The following is a 17607-nucleotide window of genomic DNA, read 5'->3' as shown; positions in this document are numbered from 1 at the left end:
TGTCCCAGAGATAAATACAGCAGTATTTTGAAGCCCCACTCGGAGCTGTTTTCCCTGCAAATTTATAGTTTTGTCTCCATTTTCAGAAAACCCTGTTTTATGTGAAGTATAGCACTCTTGGTAGTTTTTAAGGAGCAAACTCCTCTGGAGTTGCCTATGTAGGCAACAACTCTTATGTAGATTGCACACAAGGGATCTGAAGTTGAAAGGCTCCTTTAAGATGACAAATGGGTTGAAAGTGTTATTGTCTTTGATTGCATGCCTTACATCATCTGTATGTAGGAATAAGAGAGCTATACTTTATCTTTAGCCATTTTATAAATATTTAAGTCCTTAGAGTTGCCTAAAGATATTAAAGCATATTTTACAGTAGTTGGAATATAAATATTATATATAGCACAAGATACCAAAGTAGTTTAATGAATTCATAATTTTCTGTTCACTTTTATTGGAATGTGTTTTATGTTCCAAAACTTCCATTTAAAGAATAAGAGACCATTCTGCTCCCTGACAAGATGTGAGCTGATAGTGAGCGTTATCAAGGTTCCCTTAAATTGTGATATGAGGCTGCAATTAGCAAGACAAAAGGGCACATGAGTATTAGAATGTACTGCACCCACCTCTGTGTTTTAACTTTTAAAAAAACTATTTTTAAGAAACCATATGTAAGTCTTTAAAAAACTGTAAGGTGTTTTGCATCTCCCTCTGTGTATTTTCTAAAAGTTCTTAATTGCATAAGAAGTTGTGCATCTAGATCCAATTATACTGAGAAAAATTTTTAAAATTTGAAGGTAATTTTCAAAGATAACCAACCACAAAAATTTTACAACATGAAATGTGTAAAAGGTCTGTGTTTCATGGCTTTGAATACAATGTATGTTGTTGTTGTAATTCTAAATCTTTCAAGTTCCCATCAAATATAAAAAATTCTTTTTAATATTTCACAGTTTAACTATTTCCCAGTAGGAGTCCATGCTGGGTAACGCTTGCTAATTACCCACAACAAAAGTAGACACACAATGCTGGTAAATTACCTGACCCTTTGCATTTTAATGAGACAACAAGGATTTCATGAAGTGATGTTGTTTCAGTGGTTAATGGTGTCAGCAATGTTGTAATTGTAGGCTGAGGCACATTAGCTGCACAACCACATGTAGGAAGGGTTTCTCTCAACAGGCCCTTTGGAGAATAGAATAGGGTATTATCATTAAGCCTATGTCATTTGCATGCTGCTAATCACTTACTTTATTATCTTGTGTATCCATTGTCTTTCTTTAATTGCTCTTTAAATGAAAATTAAAAATAGTTCCAGTGCCCACGATACTTGTGATAGCATCTTGATTATGAAGATAACTTCAAGAAAATGGAACATATAGATAATATATTGCAGGAATACAAGATAGTTTGAGAGTAATGTTCCACAGCAGGCAGCCTCATGAGCGTGATTCTGGTGTCTCTCTTTGCTTCACTACATATTGTTTGCTTAATAAATGGTTATTTATATTCATAAAGGTGATGGGGTTTTTCTAGAGATCAATGTCACTGGTTTTGCTTTACTGTGGAAGGAGGTACAAAGCATCAGTATCTAGCAGACTTTACCAGTCTAATAGCAATAGAGGAGAAAGCTGGATTTTTGTTCTTTCCAGTTAAATTCTAGCCTGTGATCTCCAAAGCAGAATCTATCACCTGCTAGTGATTTGCAGAACTTTGACAGCTTAAGATAAAATTTATAAAATTCTTGGCATTCTGTTTTCAAGAAAGACCTCTTGATTTAAGTTTGACATGATTAAATAGGAGACAGCCCAGACTTTCCATAATAAGCATTTTCTAAAAGATTGCTAGCTTCTGGTTATCAAGAACCTGCTACTTCTTTCAACATCTGCAGGATGGGATATTCAGGCTGACTTGAGGCACAGCCTTTGTTGAAGAATCAATACTGCTGTGCTCCTAATAATACGTTATTTTTGCAGCTTTTCCACATCTTAACATACTAGAGCTGAAAAGTAAATTATTAATTATGTAAATGATGTGGTAGGAATTTTTGTTGAAGAAAGTTCTGAACTAGTTCTTGTAATTTATTTCTATTCAACACACCCAAATAAGTTTATGGCTAATAGAATTTTTGTAGTGGCTTATTTAGGGACAAGATTAAGATCTTACCAAATGTCTGTAATGTCATAGCAATATTTGATCTTTTGCAAACTTTCCTTAGAACTTTGAAGCAGATCCTGTGGAAGTATAATGGAGATTCCAACCTTTCATGCTGTCTTGAAGTTCGGTTGCTTGCTTAAATTTTATGTTCAACTTCAATTGTCAAATACTCTAATTTAGGAGCATGATTACTGATTATTAGTGAGAGGGAAGGTATCCCTGCAATGTTTACAGTATATATATTTTCTGTAGGTTTGACAGAGTTTTTTCTTAAATGCATAGACAGGCTGGTAGTATGTAGACAGGCCAGTACACCCATGTAGGGGTTCCTGTTTCAAGGTTCCTGCCACTCTGCTTGTTCTGGGACTTAGCGATGCATCTCCAAGTGAGGGCAAAGACAGGCAGGCATTTTCAAAACAGCTCCTCGAAAAAAAAGAATGAGAGACTGAAATCAGGCAGTGTAGTGTGGGGCCTGAGAAAATGTTACTTATTTGTTTAATTGATTAATAGAACTAACAACTCTACAGTTACATTCTTAAGTCATTAGTCACCAGTGCGAGCTTGCTCAAAAATAGTTTATGCTGTAAAAAAAAAAATCAGATTCAGAACAGGGGCTTGGCCACTTTGTTTAACATATTCAGTAGTGCATTTTAGAAACTGTGTATATCTGTTGTAAATCCTCAATAGCTTGCAAATTGTTACTCTTCTAACTTCTAATTAAATATCTGGTTCTTTGGTGGCAATGTAAGCTCATCTGGACCTATCTTCCATTTTCAGATGTAGACTGAATTATATAGACAGAGTGCCTCTAAAAATTTGGACTGTGTCTAGATTTTCGTTAATGGCAACTTGCTCACATGTCACATGTAAATCAGTCTTTACAACTTATCTGCAGATTTATATTTTAGATTGGCCCAAAATCACCACTTCTTAAACTACTTCTTAGCAACAAAAGCCCACATTGCAACTTGAATATTTATTCTCAGAATCCTATCAAACAATAATAAATAGACTAAAAACTCTCAGAAATATTCAAAATGCCTAATTGTAAGGAAAACTATTTCCACTGATATTGGTACTAATTAAATTAAAACAAGGAAGAAAACATTTTATTTTTTATCAACCCATGTAACTCTCTACTAAGCAATAATAAATAGGAAAGTTAATGTATTAAGTGTTTGTAGACATTAAAGTAGTGTTTAGATTCATGGATGATAATAAGTAGGCAGTGCTGAAAACCAAAAAAAACACAATAAACCAAACCAACACAAATAAAACCCCACAAAAAACTGCTGAAAGTTTTCAGGATGTCTGTACTGTGACTGGATATTGTAGTATACATTTTATGATTGCCATTTAATTTTCACTATTTAAAGAATACCACATTATATTTACTGTTATCACTGTTTTTACCAGCTTGTTTGCTAGTTTAATGGGTTTTGAATCCCATATAAATAAAACAAATAAGGAGGTGGTGTAGAGACACTTCTGCAGATACTTCTTTAAATATAAAAAGACTTAGCTGTCAGAGGTAAGGAAAACTCTTATAGATTTTAGAAAAAAACTCTGATAAAATAATGAGTCATTCTGTCATGATAAGGAATTCATTTTCTTTTTAAGATTAATGTTTGTAAGAGGAGAAAGACAGTGAGCCAAAACAGTGCAGACTTAGCAATGGAATTTTCTCTTAAGAGCAGACTTTACCTCACTGGTTTTCTGAATACCTTTCCTTTTTTCTTGGTATATTTGAGCAAATAACCTCTTTATTTACACTGCTGACTGTATGCTTTGGATATGGTCATCAGAGGCATGAGCTGCTCTCTGAACTCTTGATTCTGACTGAAGCAGGGGTTTCCACACTTTACAGGTTGGGTGAACCCAGTGGCACCAGTGGCATCACTGCTGATCTTCAGGCAGTTTTACTGACACAACCTTAGGTACTATCAGTAGCTAATATATTGCTACTGGTACAGCATTCAAGAATATTCAATTAGAAAGCTACTTCAGATTCCTCCTGATTCCACAGCTGTGCAGTTTGTATTTGGGTTTTTTTAAATGGTGAAGAAAAAAGGAGTAGAAAGAAAAGGTTGTGATTTCTTGTGCTTTCCAAGGGGAAGTTGGTTGAGTTAGCGTTATATAGACTGGTATAGTTAAAATCAACCTGATACTCATTTTCACACATGATATCTACAAAGATGTCTTTAACAGACATGCTACTCTGAAGTTGTGCGCTACAAAAGGCAGTATTTGAATGACAAAGAGCATGACTGGGACTTTTTTTCCATATTTATGATGTTCAATTTGGAGTACTGGTAAAAAGTTTTGGCTTGCAGAAAACCTTTGTAGTGGTGTGCTGAAAGCTTGAGTGCCAGCATTAAATTCCATGTTAAAACCTCTTTTAAAGAGAATATATCCGTACATGAACACAGGATCCATGCTCCTTCACTATGAGCATTTAATAAAGCCCTGACATTTTTAAAATATATTTTTTAATCACCTGCCTACTGGCACTTGACTATCTGCATAGAACAACCTGTCCACTAAAAGATTCTCTAGGATTTGGTGAAATCTGGCAGGACAGGACATGTGCACAATGGGCTGTCTAGTCAGCAGGCTTTGAGAAGTTGAATTTTACAATATAGAGCAATATAGAAGAGGAGCTTTTGTATACTTGCAAATAGATTAGACTGCAGGAAATATGCAGGAGGGCCTATGAAGCATACCTGCCAGATAAATTAGAGGTGGTCTTGATCTGAGTCCAACCTGTGTCAAAGCTCAGCTCTGGGAATTCAGTTCAGATTTCTTTGATAAAATGGGGCTATAGCCTTCACAGTTCAATCTTTGATCCCCAAGACAGCCTTGAATGTGGGATTTTAGTTTTGACACAGCCTGTAGAGAAATTAATGATGTTTTACCATAGGTTTCCAGCTCAGTTCCAGCTTGAGTAATTTGCAAGTCTGCTGGCACTATTTAGCCCACACAGACCATGAAGTCGACCGTAAGTAAGTCCAAGTTGATGGAAAATCAATATTGCTAGAACAGAGTGACAGATGTTGATTATCATAAAATGTCTGTTTAAGCATTTTGTACGTATCCATTTCCTCACTGCAAACACCTGAATTTTTTGTAGAAGTTACAAAGTAATTGTACTTAAGGATGTGGACTCGTCTGCTAAAGAAATTTTCAGAATACATATTCCAAAAAATGACTGCTGTCGTTATTACTGTTGCTGCTCAGGGGAGCTATTCAGATGCCTCATTTATTGGAGCTTAATAGATTAAAAGTCCAAATTGAGTCTCATGATATAAACCTAATCAAATTCTAATCTACATAATTTTCCCATAAGCAGCATTGGGAAATTTGTTTAATTTATGTTTCAGTAGTTGCCAATCAGATGTTGGACAACACTGTTACTTTTATATTTCAAATATTTGAATTGATTACTTGCTATGATATCTGTCTTTGCTCTTCCTTTTACACTAAGGAAAAATTCACTTTTTTGATATAATGACTTAGTGTAGAGTCTTGTCTTACATGCCAATATATCATTTTTAGTGGTGAGTTATCCATTTTGTTTCTAGTTATTGAATACCTGTCTCTCTAAAATAGGCATTGCAGGTTAATTTATTTGATAATTTTTATTCAGCATATTTATTTTTGCCTGAGGTCTAAATATGCAGAGTTGACTAATGATTAAACTGAAAGGAGTTTGGCATTGTTATATACTAAATCATTTTAGCTGCAAACCTGTGCTACAGTTAGATGCTACTAACTTTGTGCCCTAGAAGCACCTAGTGTAGAAAACTATTGAATAGTAAATGAGGAGAAGAAACAATTGAAAAATAAAAATTACGAAAAGTAGCTAAAAAGGGCAAATTTAATGTTGTTTACTGCATAGAGAAATAGAGTTTCCATTCAGGCAGACTAGAGGGAAGTGCTATGGCTAGCAAGTACGTATAATCTTGCTTAAAGTGAGAAAAATAGGGAGAAGTGAACATTAAGGCTGTGCTCTGCAAAGTATTAGTAAAGAAAGCCCATTTGTTTTGGTAGTTTTGGGTTGTGCAAGCTTGTGGTGAGCCTTGGCAGAGTTAGGGTTTGGGTAATTACCACATAAGATTTTGTGAAGGGAAAAAGATTCCTACAAAGCCAACCACAAAAAAACCTAGGCAGTTTCAGGTGGACTTTGTTTCTTGGGTGTGTATGATAGTGAAACTCAAAATGGCACTGAAACTGGGAAGAGATTTATATAAGTACCTGTTAACAGACCCCTCTAAGTTATACATAATTCTGCCCTAGGTTTAAAATATTACACTTTTCTAATATATTATGCTTTTCACAATTGAAATGGAATCAATGTGGTGTGATTCAATGCTAGACCTCAAGATGATGAAACTCCAATCCTTCTCTTGATCTTTGTTTTTACAGCTTAATCCTACCTTGTTAGAGCAGCCCAAGAACCTGCAGGCCTATAAATAATTTACACTTCCAGCACAGGGGGCCACTAACTCATCCAGGAATGGATCTCACACTTTGGGGAGCGGAAACTAGCATTGAACCCACTGCCCTGTGCTTCCATTAGAGCTTTGATTTGGATATTTTCACTGTAGGTTTCTGTAATTCAGCAGAAAGTGAGCACAGCGACATTAGAGAAGAGCTCTGTCTTGGCAGAAAGTGGCAGCTGGTTCTGTGTGACATTGTCTCTCAGAGTTCAAAGCTCCAGTGTTGTTTCATTCCCAAAGCATTGGAGGGTTGCTAAAGGTGAGAAAGGTGTCCTTCTTCAGCCTCCACTTTCTGTACATTCACCTTGGCCTATGTTTGGGCCTGGAGTGTCTCTGAAGATGCTCTCTCTCTCTGAGAGAGCTGGGAGCTTGTGTAGTCACATCTGGCCTCCCACATTCCTCTCCTTTTCCAGACCTTTAGCGATAATCTCCAAGAGATTATTGGATATTCAGCACAAATCACAGTAAAACTCAGAACTGAAGCCAGAATTTAGGATTTCCAGGTTCTCAGGCCAAACTACAGCTCTCTGTCTCAGAGCCCATGGGACACTGAAGCTAGAATTGTTTCTAAATTGAATGGCTGTAACAGATTCCCATGAATGTCAGCAGCTCTTTAGCTGCATGACTGCTGCTGAACTTTCCAGGTATACCCAAGGGCTGTACTTTGGAGAATAACAGGTATAGTCTATCATTCAATTGAATTCACAGGAATATTAATGACATTGTCAGCAAACAGTAGCAAAGGGATACAACTGTGAGGTCCTTTCTGAGAATTATTTCTTTTTGGCTGCCTCTTCTTAATGAAAATACTTGTCCCATATTTCTGCATGATAACCTGTCGAGGGCGTGTTTGGCAGTTCACCACTTATGTGTTATTCATATTTGCTCAAAATATTATTGTCTCATATTCTTTAGGTGAACCAGAGGTAGCTGGATGTACATGTGCTTTTTAAATTATACTTGTGGACTTTAGTGCATATATCACCCAGTAAATGCCATGACATCTTTCCCTAAAATAGCATTATTTAAAGGGTGCTATCAATTTACGAGGTTCTTTAATAACACGGCCACAACATTTAGGTCTGTCAAGTGGATTTTCAATTTGGGATAGTGCCTTCTGCCTGCACAGAGTTCCAGTTTAGTAACATGTGTATCTTTGAAAAGAAAGGGAGAAAAAGAAGAAAGGGGCAGAGAAAAAGGGGAAAAGAATCATAAAGGATCCATTATGGTCCTTAAGAAGGAGGATAACTTATAAATGTAGCATAAAAATCCATTTTTGTGAATATGCTCATCTGGGTCATGGTGGAGTCAGTGGAACAGAAGCAGCGCACATGAACAAGACAAATTTCCCTCTGCATTAAAACCCCAGTGAACCTTTATTGGTCCCCTCAGCAAACTCTAAGAATATATTTACTTCTATGAAGAGCAAACTTTCCTGCATTTTGTGGGACGTTACTCAGTTAAGTGACCTGCAAAGAAACAAAAATTAATGGTTTATGGCCAGCACAATCAGGAGATCATTTGGCCATCAGGCCAGTTGCCTACACATAAGCAGAGCAAAATTGGTGGTTCTTTCAGTGGAAAAAATGCATGTTTAGCCATCCCAGCATTCTTTAATTCTGAACTTCACTGCAGTGCCACTGTAGGTCTCAGAATTCCTGCATGTTACTGCTGAGACACAGTTAGTGCCTCCCCGGGAGGACCACGGGTCAGCTGGCTCAAGAGACGCAGATCACACGAGCCCAGTGCTGCTCGTGCCTTTGTTGGTGGAATTTTGTAAGGGACAGAGAGGTTTCATGGCCACCTGGCCATGCTGAGCTCAGAGCAGGGGAGCATCTCCTGGTAAAAAGAGCTTGCCTGCTATTACCGAGGAAATTTCCCCTGTGCTCTCTTTCCACAAAGGTGAGAACATCTTTAAGATTAGATTTTTGCTTCTGATGTAATTGATTAGTTTTTGCCTACTTCTGTGAGCAGTAGTATCTTAGAGGGAGCTGGGAAATGCTCTTTGCTCAAAATCAAGACGTTGAACCATCAACTTTCTGCAGAGAACTGCAGGAGGCTCAAACTCCTTCAGAGCAGGTAGCTGAGGAGGGACATGTGAGTCCCTGCCTGTCCTGTCAGGGAGGGATGCTGCTGCCAGGAGAGAGGCAGTGACTGCTGACTGCCAGGCCTTGCTGATTTGGAGCATGTCAGGAGCTCAAAACCTGTGTTCCTCTCAGAGCTGTGATATTCTTAATCCACTGCTTGGCAGTATCTTGTTTATCTTGTTTCAGATAGGGGTGGGCTGCCTCCTACTGAAGCTTCCTCAGTTTGGTAAGGGAGACCTCATTGCTGTCTCCAGCTACCTGGAGGGAGGTCGTAGTGAGCTGGGAGCTGGTCTCTTCTGCCTGGTTACAAGTGAAAGGACAAAAGGAAATGGCCTCAAGATATGCCAAGAGAGGTTTAGATTGGGTATTAGTGAAAATTTCTTCACTGTAAGGGTTGTCAAGCATTGGAACAACATTCCCTAGCTGCCCAGGGAAGTGTTGGAGTCACCATCCCTGGAGGTATTTAGGAGACATTTAGATGTGACATTTAGTGACATGCTTTAGTGGTGAGCTGGTAGTGCTGGGTTAGTGGTTGGACTTGATGATTTTGAAGGATACTTCAGACCTAAATGATTCTGTAAGTCTATGTTGTAGTGATTATCACTATAGCCAGTGGTGGTGGGGTGACTGTGACTGACAACTAAGTTCCACAGTGGGAAAAAAGCTCATGGCCTGAGGTAAAGCCAGTGAATCACTCTCCCAGTACAGCAGTTTAGTACCAGCTGCAGTGACTGCTGGAACTGATATGATTTTGCTTTACCTCCTAATTGTTAGCAAAGAGAATTCCCTTCTCCAGAAGTCTCCTCACTGTCACTGCATTTCCTTCCACAGGCGCTGTGCTCAGACTTGCACAGACGTGTGAGTTTTACTGCAGAGGTTGCTCCCGTTAAGCAATTGTAGCCAGAGCTCCCCCAGTTGTTTGCAGAACAAGGAGATGCTGTGTTTGTGAGATCACAACTATCAGCCCTGTTTTATGATTTTTATGAGCATTAATGGAACAAGGTTTGGGGACTGAAGGAGAAAATGGAATATGAAAAGGAAAATGAAAAGAGGCTGTGAGGAAAGCATGTCATTTCTAAATGAATGCTCTGTGCAGAGGAATTGAATCTTTTCACAGCTGAAAATGGATCTTAAATCTGATGCCTTAGCTTGTTTCAGCTTCTGTAATGAAATAGAGTTTTCCTAATACCCTGTGACCTGAATTTCTCCCTGCTTTATGGGTGCTATTCCTTGACGTACAAACCTGTATTTTCTCAAGTCAGCATTTGATGATGGATGTCAAAATACAGGTCATGTATTATGCATATAGCATTACCGATTTAAGGTGTTTACTTGTCAAGTTGAGGAAATTCAAAAATGTCACATTCACTGAATCTGCACAGCTGTCACTTGTAGTTTTTCATGCCTTTAAATGAAAGTTCTGATAAAGCAGGTTAGTTTCCTGCACTTTTTTTTTTTTGTTGTTTTCTCTTCTGGAGGAAAAAAATAGACAGCCTGTGTATGGAAATTAGTTTGTGACTTGGGAGCAGGAATGTGTCTTGAGGGTGTTTGATAGCACACAAAACCCCCAAATATTTCCTCTTCCTGAAAATATTCCACAATTCTTATATTTCTAGAAGTGTCTGAATTAAGTACGAGCAAGGAAATTAAATTATCAGATACTTCTCACATCTTTCAAGACAGTAGGATGAAAAATATTAAGGCATGAGTCTATTTTTCATTCAAGGAGAAAACACAATCCCTTTAACATGCTTCCTGCATTTCAGACTGAATGCACTATGTGTGCAGTGTGCAATTACAGAGCTTCTGACAGTCTGTGTCTAACAAAAATGCCACATTTACTTCAATCTTCTGACGCCATCCCAGGAAGACAAATATTCTAAGGGTTAGAGAGGTGGCTACAAATGGCCTCTGATGGAGAGTGTGCGTGTCTGTGTATGTGCACGTTGCAGTGAAGGGGAGGCAAGAAGAACCTGCACATTTGGCTGAGTTACATACACTAGCTTACTTCTATTTGCTTTTAACTGGCAGGGAAATACTGCTGTGCTCCTACCACCTGAAGGGCTTGATTCACTAGGAGGTGGTTTAGGAAGTGTGTCCTGAGATGTGGGTAAGAAAAAAGGGAGAAGCAGAGCCTCCAGGGATACTCCCACCAGTATAATCCCTGGAGTGCATGAGAACAATATTAGTTTTGTTTATTTTTATATAAGTGAGCATGAAAAGTCATCATGTTGCCATTTTGACTTGTAATTCAGTGGGGGACCCAACTGGGCCTGCCACCTTAACTGCACAGGGAATCTGCAGCTACCTGAGCTTTTTCTAATGTGACAAAGGCTGTGTCTTGCATCTCCTAAAAGAATGCATTCCACAATACAATGCAAGACACTGGATCCTGCTGCAGAAGGAGGTGTCACACTAACACCCACCTGTCCTCAGATAGCATTTCCTCCCCTTGGAGTTCCACTTCAGTTTTTCTGCTGTTGTGAGAGAGTCAGTGTTACCTGTAACTTACACGGTGGTGACTGAAAGACATCTGTCAGACTGGTGAGCCTGAGGAATCTCAGGCTCTGCCACGAACAGATAAACATTCAAAGGGCCAAAAAAGCTCTCAGTCATAGTGCCAGATGCAAGGAAACATCTGCAAACTGAAACTGGCTGGGACCACAACTCCCTGTCACCAAGCTGGTCTTTGTGAGTTCAGCACCACAGGTGGTGTGACACGACTGACTGTTAACATTTCTGATTGCCTCTAAGAAATCTGCTTTATAAAGATTTTCTATCCACTGATGATATTATATAGAATTTCTCTACTAACTTAGGTTTCCCTATGGCAATGTTTTTGTCTTACAAGCCCGTTGAATATATCATATCCACTTCTTTTCTCATGAGGAATTTCTTCACAGACTTTTCACTCTCTTTTTAAGCTATCCTGTCTGTACAATCGCAATGTTGCATCTAGTTTTCTTGTGATAGAAGTAATTCTTACCAGTACCTTCTGCAGAGCTAGGGAAGTCTCTTCCCAGTGATTCTAGTTTTATTACCTGTATATTCTCAGTGCAATATAGACAAAACATAGAGATAGATGAATGGAAGGAGAATATTAAATCCCATTAAATCAAGAAGCCCAGATCTAGTGGTCCTTGTAGTTTAGGGGCAGTTTAAGAGCGATGTAATTATCACTGGAAGAGAACTGTAAGTCCTTAAGACAATATAAACCAGTATGAGATGCTAACAACTACAATTTAGTTTAGAGATTTCCTGGTCTGTAAATTGGTCCCCAAATAGAAGGCAAGGTATCATATAATCTTTCTCTGAATTCAGTACCAGGTGAATGTATCCATGAATTTAACGGAGTGAAACAATTTTCACACCTGCAAGAAGATAGTGAATTTAAGTCAGGAATTAATTTGGCTGTGAGTAAGTTAAGAATAAGTGTATGGAGAATTCAGCACTAGTGACAAAGGACCAAAGGTCTGTCACCTGGATGTCAGGTGTGAAGTCAAAGAACTTGGAAATAATATTGAAAGAAAAAAAAATGGAATATCTTTTTTTTTTTTAAGTGTGTTTGAAGTAAACTTGGCTCAATTTTATTCCTAGCAGACAAATATTTGTGTAAAAATGCTGCCTTGATATTGGTCTATTGGTCTATGAAACCATAAAGTCACTTTCTAGCTTTACCATCACTTCTGCAATGACATTAAATGAGCATTCACATGTTGTCTATAGCTTTACTGGAAAAGGGGGATGGAATGCACTAGTCAGTCTCAGTGGTGAATTTCCAGGCCTGCTATTGCATGAGCTTTTGTATAACTACCCATTTTTCAGTACTTACAATCAAACTCCAAAAGGTTTTGCTTGGAGGAAAAAAAAATATTTTTTGTTTGAAGGAAAAAAAAAACTACAAAAACACTCAATGTCAAGAGCTCCATTTCAAACAGTAGGCAATCTGGCTGAAAACAGTCTTTTTTAAAGGTGAATGTTGCTGGTCTCCCAGTTTTTTTTTTCTGTGACTGCCTTCCAACATGTTTCTTCTTCCACCTTTATTTCCTTCAAATTGTCACTCTTTCCAGTTCTATTCAAGCAATCCTCTCACATAACATTTGAAAACCTGTGTCTCTTTCCTTTCATCCTGTCTTTTTGTCTTGTAGACTGGACCCTTCCATCCCAGTATTCCTACAATTGTAGTCCTCATAGAAATGCATATTATAGATGGTACACATGAAAATTACAAAGACCCTACTATGTTTGGGTGGTAGTGCTCTTGGAAAACCGTTGGATAATTTTAAATCTTGACTTCTGCTCAAACCTAAAACTGGCTAATGGAAGCAGTTTGTTCCTCATGGTTGTATTACCATTTACAAACAGTACTCTTTAAAATCTTAATTGCTGTTTAAGCAAAGGTTTTTGCTTTGGAATGGTTTGTTTTTTGTTGTTGGTTTGGTTTTTGTTTGGGTTTTTTTGGGGTTTTTTTTTTTTTTTTTTTTTTTTTGCGTGTAGTTTGTCCTCTGTAAACATTCTCTATTTTTCTCTCTTCTTTTCATTTTTTTTCCTTCCTTTTAGGCTTTACACCTCCAGGGATGGACAGGACATCTCCAGACAATAGTCCAGTCCATGGCCTTTTACGTCAACCCTCCATTACAACAGGAGCCAACATCCCTATTATAACAGAGCTAGGTAAGAAAAGCTAAAATATATCCTTCAAATGTACATTCCCATGTCTTTTTCCCACTTTCCTTGTTATGTAGATACAGAAAAATTACCCATACTGTTAAATTTTCTCTTTTGATAAGTGTTTTAAATTACTCTCTCAAAAGAAAGTTTAGGAACAGTTGATTCACTTTATTTGAATAACTGAAATAAATTTCCCTCCTTTGGGTTTTCTCCATTTTCTTAAATAAATATTCTATCAGACAAGATGATTTTTGCATAGTGTAACAAACAAGCAAGAGTCTTTGGCCTAAGATTAGAAAAGGAAAAAAGGCCAGAGTAAGTGTAAGCAGATATTTCCTGTACATTTAATCAATTGTAAGAGGCCATTTGTTTATTTCTTCATGGTCCAAAACTGTTTAATCATGTGTAACCAAACTCTGTTTAATAGTATGAGATATTTCACTCCTGAGAATATGATGATGGTAGGTAACTAGACTCTGATTTCCACTCTAGCTGTGGGTATTCATGTTGTCAAGCGGTGTGATGTGAAGTGCAGAAGCTGTTCTGTTTCTTTCATGGCAAATACAAACTTGATTTGTGGTCCTTTGTCCTTCTGTTTTCTTTTTCAGTTTTATTTTTTAGAGCCTTACCTGTCTTTTTCCCTTACTTTATTCTCTTTCTGTACTTTCTTTCCCCCCTAAATACTTTACTTACTAGCTAAGCCTGGCAAACTTCTGCCTTTGGTTTCAATCAGTCAGGAAAAAAACAGTGGAACCCACATTCTAATGATAACTGAACTGGGTAAGAAGTGCCTTTTTCCTTCACATCACTGTGTTATTTTCTGTTGTTCTTACTGTCATCAGCTTTTCCTTTATTTATCTGGCTGTATCAGAGGGGCTACCCTCATGGCACTGCTTTGAATGTGTTTTATTTGTGGTTCTGGTTGAAATTGACTGTCTTGTTCTGGTCTTCTTAATGATTTTTTTTCACGCAGCATCAGTAAACCTTTGATCACACTCGTCTGACCTGCCGGCTGTTTTCATAGCACCTCCTCACCAATTCATTTTTTTTGGCCTAAGTCCCCACCTCCCTGGCCCTCACTCTCCTACACCAATTTCTTTCTTCTTTTCTCTTCTTTCTCTTTCTTTTTGTTACTTCAGCCTGTTGTCAATTTGGTGGACATGCCTTAGCAGCTTTTCACAAGAAGTCCAAGAAGAAGTAAAAGATACCAGAAAAAACCCCAAGCATCATAATTTCCCTCAAGCTATTTTTTTTTGTTTATTTTGTAGAGTAAGGCTTTTTCTCAGAAGCTCAGGTTTTGAAGCTGTAGAGGAGCAGCCAGGCTCCTGCGTGGTTCCCTCTCAACACAGAGTGCTCTCACCAGCCTTTGGAGCAGCGTTTGATGAGCTTTTCCCTATGGCACAGCACCACCCGTTGGCACCCAGCTCTCCTGGCCCACAAACCCCAGTGTGCTAACTTGCATCAGGAAGATAAAGATGCTGAGGATAAACACACACCTGCAGAACTCATGATAGATTTTTAGTGGCTCAGGAACTGACCCCACTCATGGCTAGCACAGTGTCAGGTGTTAGTCTGCCCGATGGAAGTGGAAAAAGAGTGCTACTGTCAATGGTGCCTACTCTCAACTAGCAAATTAAACTGAGATGCAGGCTGTTCAAAAAGTACATTTTGATACAGCAGGCTTTCAGACACTATATTGCTTAAAAATCTACCTAAATTGATAGGTACTGTACTAGAAAAAGAAGTATTGTGGATCCTGGTGTTTTCTTGGATGAAAGTCTTCTGATTACCAGGGCAGACCATTTCTCCTATTACAGTACTAAGGTGTTATGTTTTAACAATTACATCAGGAGGTGCAAAGGCAAGAGTTTTAAATTCTCTCCTTATCTCATTTAGACAGCTATCATGAGGTTTTATCTGCAGTAATTCATGTTTTGTAAGTTAAACATAGCAAGCACAGTAGTATAGAGAGTTTGGAAAAGGAGTGGATGTACAAGAAAACTATATGGGAAGACTTGAAACTTTATGAGAAGAAAGATCAGAATAGTAGGCAGAATCATTTCTGGCTTTAGAAGACTAGAGCTGAAATCTGATCAAGTTAACAGCAGTTCTCATGTTATTTTCAAAGTTTGCTGGGTTGGCTCAGGAGATGTGTTCACATGGGGAATAGGGATATCATCAGTGTGTGCAGTTTCAAATGCTCAAAAACTTTTTCATTTCCCTTTCTTGCATGAGAACTGAAATTAATTTGTCATTTAGTAAGCTGAAGGGTATTTCAATGGCATAGCTAAGCAGTCTGTGCGTTCATGCCTGAGGGAGACTAATATGGAAATGAAATATTTCATGAAATACAATCCACTTGATACACTGATCTCAAGGAAACAACTCTTTTTAGTTGGAATGAGTTGGAGGCAGAGGGCTTAACTGTGACAATGAAATGCCAGAGAAAGTCAAAATGACAAATACTACTTTATTTGGGCTTTTCTCTAAAACAGCCTGATTTAGACTCTTTCACACTGGCTAATGTAGAATTTGTGGCTGAGAAAGTGAAGTTATAGAGACAAATATTTGGACAAAAGGCAGTGCTGCAAGAGAATAACTGCTCATTCATTCAGATAGATGCATGTTAAAGGGACAGTTTATCCTCTTTTGAGCCCTAAGTGCATTAACACCACTCCAGCAAGAATCACAGCAGCACATCTAACAGATGCCTGTGGGCTATATCAGAATTTTATTGACAGCCTCTATTTTACAACAGGGTTCTAACTTTGTATCTTGTGATAGAATTTCACATTAACTCTACATGCATACAGCCTCAGCCAATATACCAAGATTGTCTCAATATACAAGTTTATCATATATCTCATTTTGAGCGCAGGCAACTGGTGCCACGAAGCTGCTTTCCAGGAAAGGGATAGGAACATGTCAAGAACAAGAGTGTCACCTCTTACAAGCAAGATAACGAGCAACAGATTTTTAAATGCACATTTTCACATCCATCTTGATTTCGTTTTCAGTGACGTCAAAGACACAAGTCTGTGTTTCCAGACATATGCCGTTTCTTTTTCTTTGGCTGTGTGATGTGTTAGGTCATATGCTGGTGACCCAGAAACATCTTTCGTTTCTACTCTTAATATTATTACTGTTATTTTCAGTAAATGATTCAAATGTTCAGTTCTTGGACCAAGATGATGATGATGATCCCGACACAGAACTGTATCTCACGCAGCCTTTTGCTTGTGGAACCGCGTTTGCTGTCAGCGTGCTGGACTCCCTCATGAGCGCAGTAAGCAAACAAATCTTTTTCATTCCCTTCCATCAGACTTGCTGTGAAAGAGAGTGGAGGTGTAGAATCTTTTCCAAAAATAGGCAGAAGATGCTTTTTTCTTAGTGTCAAGAGAATTTTGTAGCCTAAGCTAGGTTATTTTCTTAGTTGGACACTCTAACTGAGATATCTAGGACTTCTACAAGTCCACAATTTTGTAAGCAAACAATCTCATGTCAGATTTTAAGAATCATGCTTTCAAAAAAAAATTGTCCCTTCTGCCTAAAATCCAGACTCAAATTCAGTGTGTCAGTCCCTGTGCTCACCATTCTTGTCAGACAGCATCAACTGTGTTTTGAGCTTTTAATTTCCTGTAGCCATGAGCAATGCTCTGAGTATGAGTGCTGGGGGACACTGGTAGAACTCCACAAAAGCCATTGTACACATCTCATGAACTCTATTTGTGTGAAGAGAGGTTATCCTCTCTTTTTCATATGAATTTCCTTATTAATCAAAACTTCAGTGCATGCCAGAAACTACAGATGGTGGCCTTTGGTTATGTCTACATTGGGGCTTTTGTTTGCAGCCATAGCACAGTTCTGAAGCAAGCCCCTGGGTCATGCTCCTTTTCATCCTCCTCATATTGGCCAAGTTTCCAGACCAGTCTTGCTCTGTGCGAGCTACACTTCATCCAGAGGACCCTAAACTCTGCTAGATATAGCAAGGACGTAGTCTTTTTAAAATCTGAGCATGGGCTTTCTGAGCTCCCCATGGAATAAAGTTCACAGGGCTGGGAAAGATCTGTTGTAGACACCAACTAACACCATATATGAGCAGATGCATTTCTCTAAAGGAGCCAAGTCTGACCTTCACCTGAATTCAGAATGAAACTTTTTTGCTTTTAAGAAAAATGTGTAGTGATCTTTATGATTTA

General features: G+C 38.3%; 1 protein-coding gene across 10 annotated transcripts in view; it reads left to right on the top strand.

The window, feature by feature from the left end:
• Positions 1-17607, top strand: part of KCNMA1 (potassium calcium-activated channel subfamily M alpha 1) — a 413353-nt gene that overhangs the window by 371650 nt on the left and 24096 nt on the right. For 5 of the 10 annotated variants that reach the window (XM_059477357.1, XM_059477355.1, XM_059477352.1 and 2 more), the window contains 3 exons: positions 13298-13411; positions 14105-14188; positions 16564-16694. In XM_059477357.1, the coding sequence (XP_059333340.1) occupies positions 13298-13411; positions 14105-14188; positions 16564-16694 (329 nt within the window). The remainder of the gene's footprint in view (positions 1-13297; positions 13412-14104; positions 14189-16563; positions 16695-17607) is intronic. The other 5 variants (XM_059477360.1, XM_059477359.1, XM_059477354.1 and 2 more) reach the window with 1 other exon arrangement.

This window comes from Ammospiza nelsoni, chromosome 8 (genome assembly GCF_027579445.1).
Source record: "Ammospiza nelsoni isolate bAmmNel1 chromosome 8, bAmmNel1.pri, whole genome shotgun sequence".
Lineage (NCBI taxonomy): Eukaryota > Metazoa > Chordata > Aves > Passeriformes > Passerellidae > Ammospiza > Ammospiza nelsoni.
The sequence above is the reverse complement of the archived record's forward strand: the minus strand, read 5'-3'. Positions and strand labels throughout refer to the sequence as shown.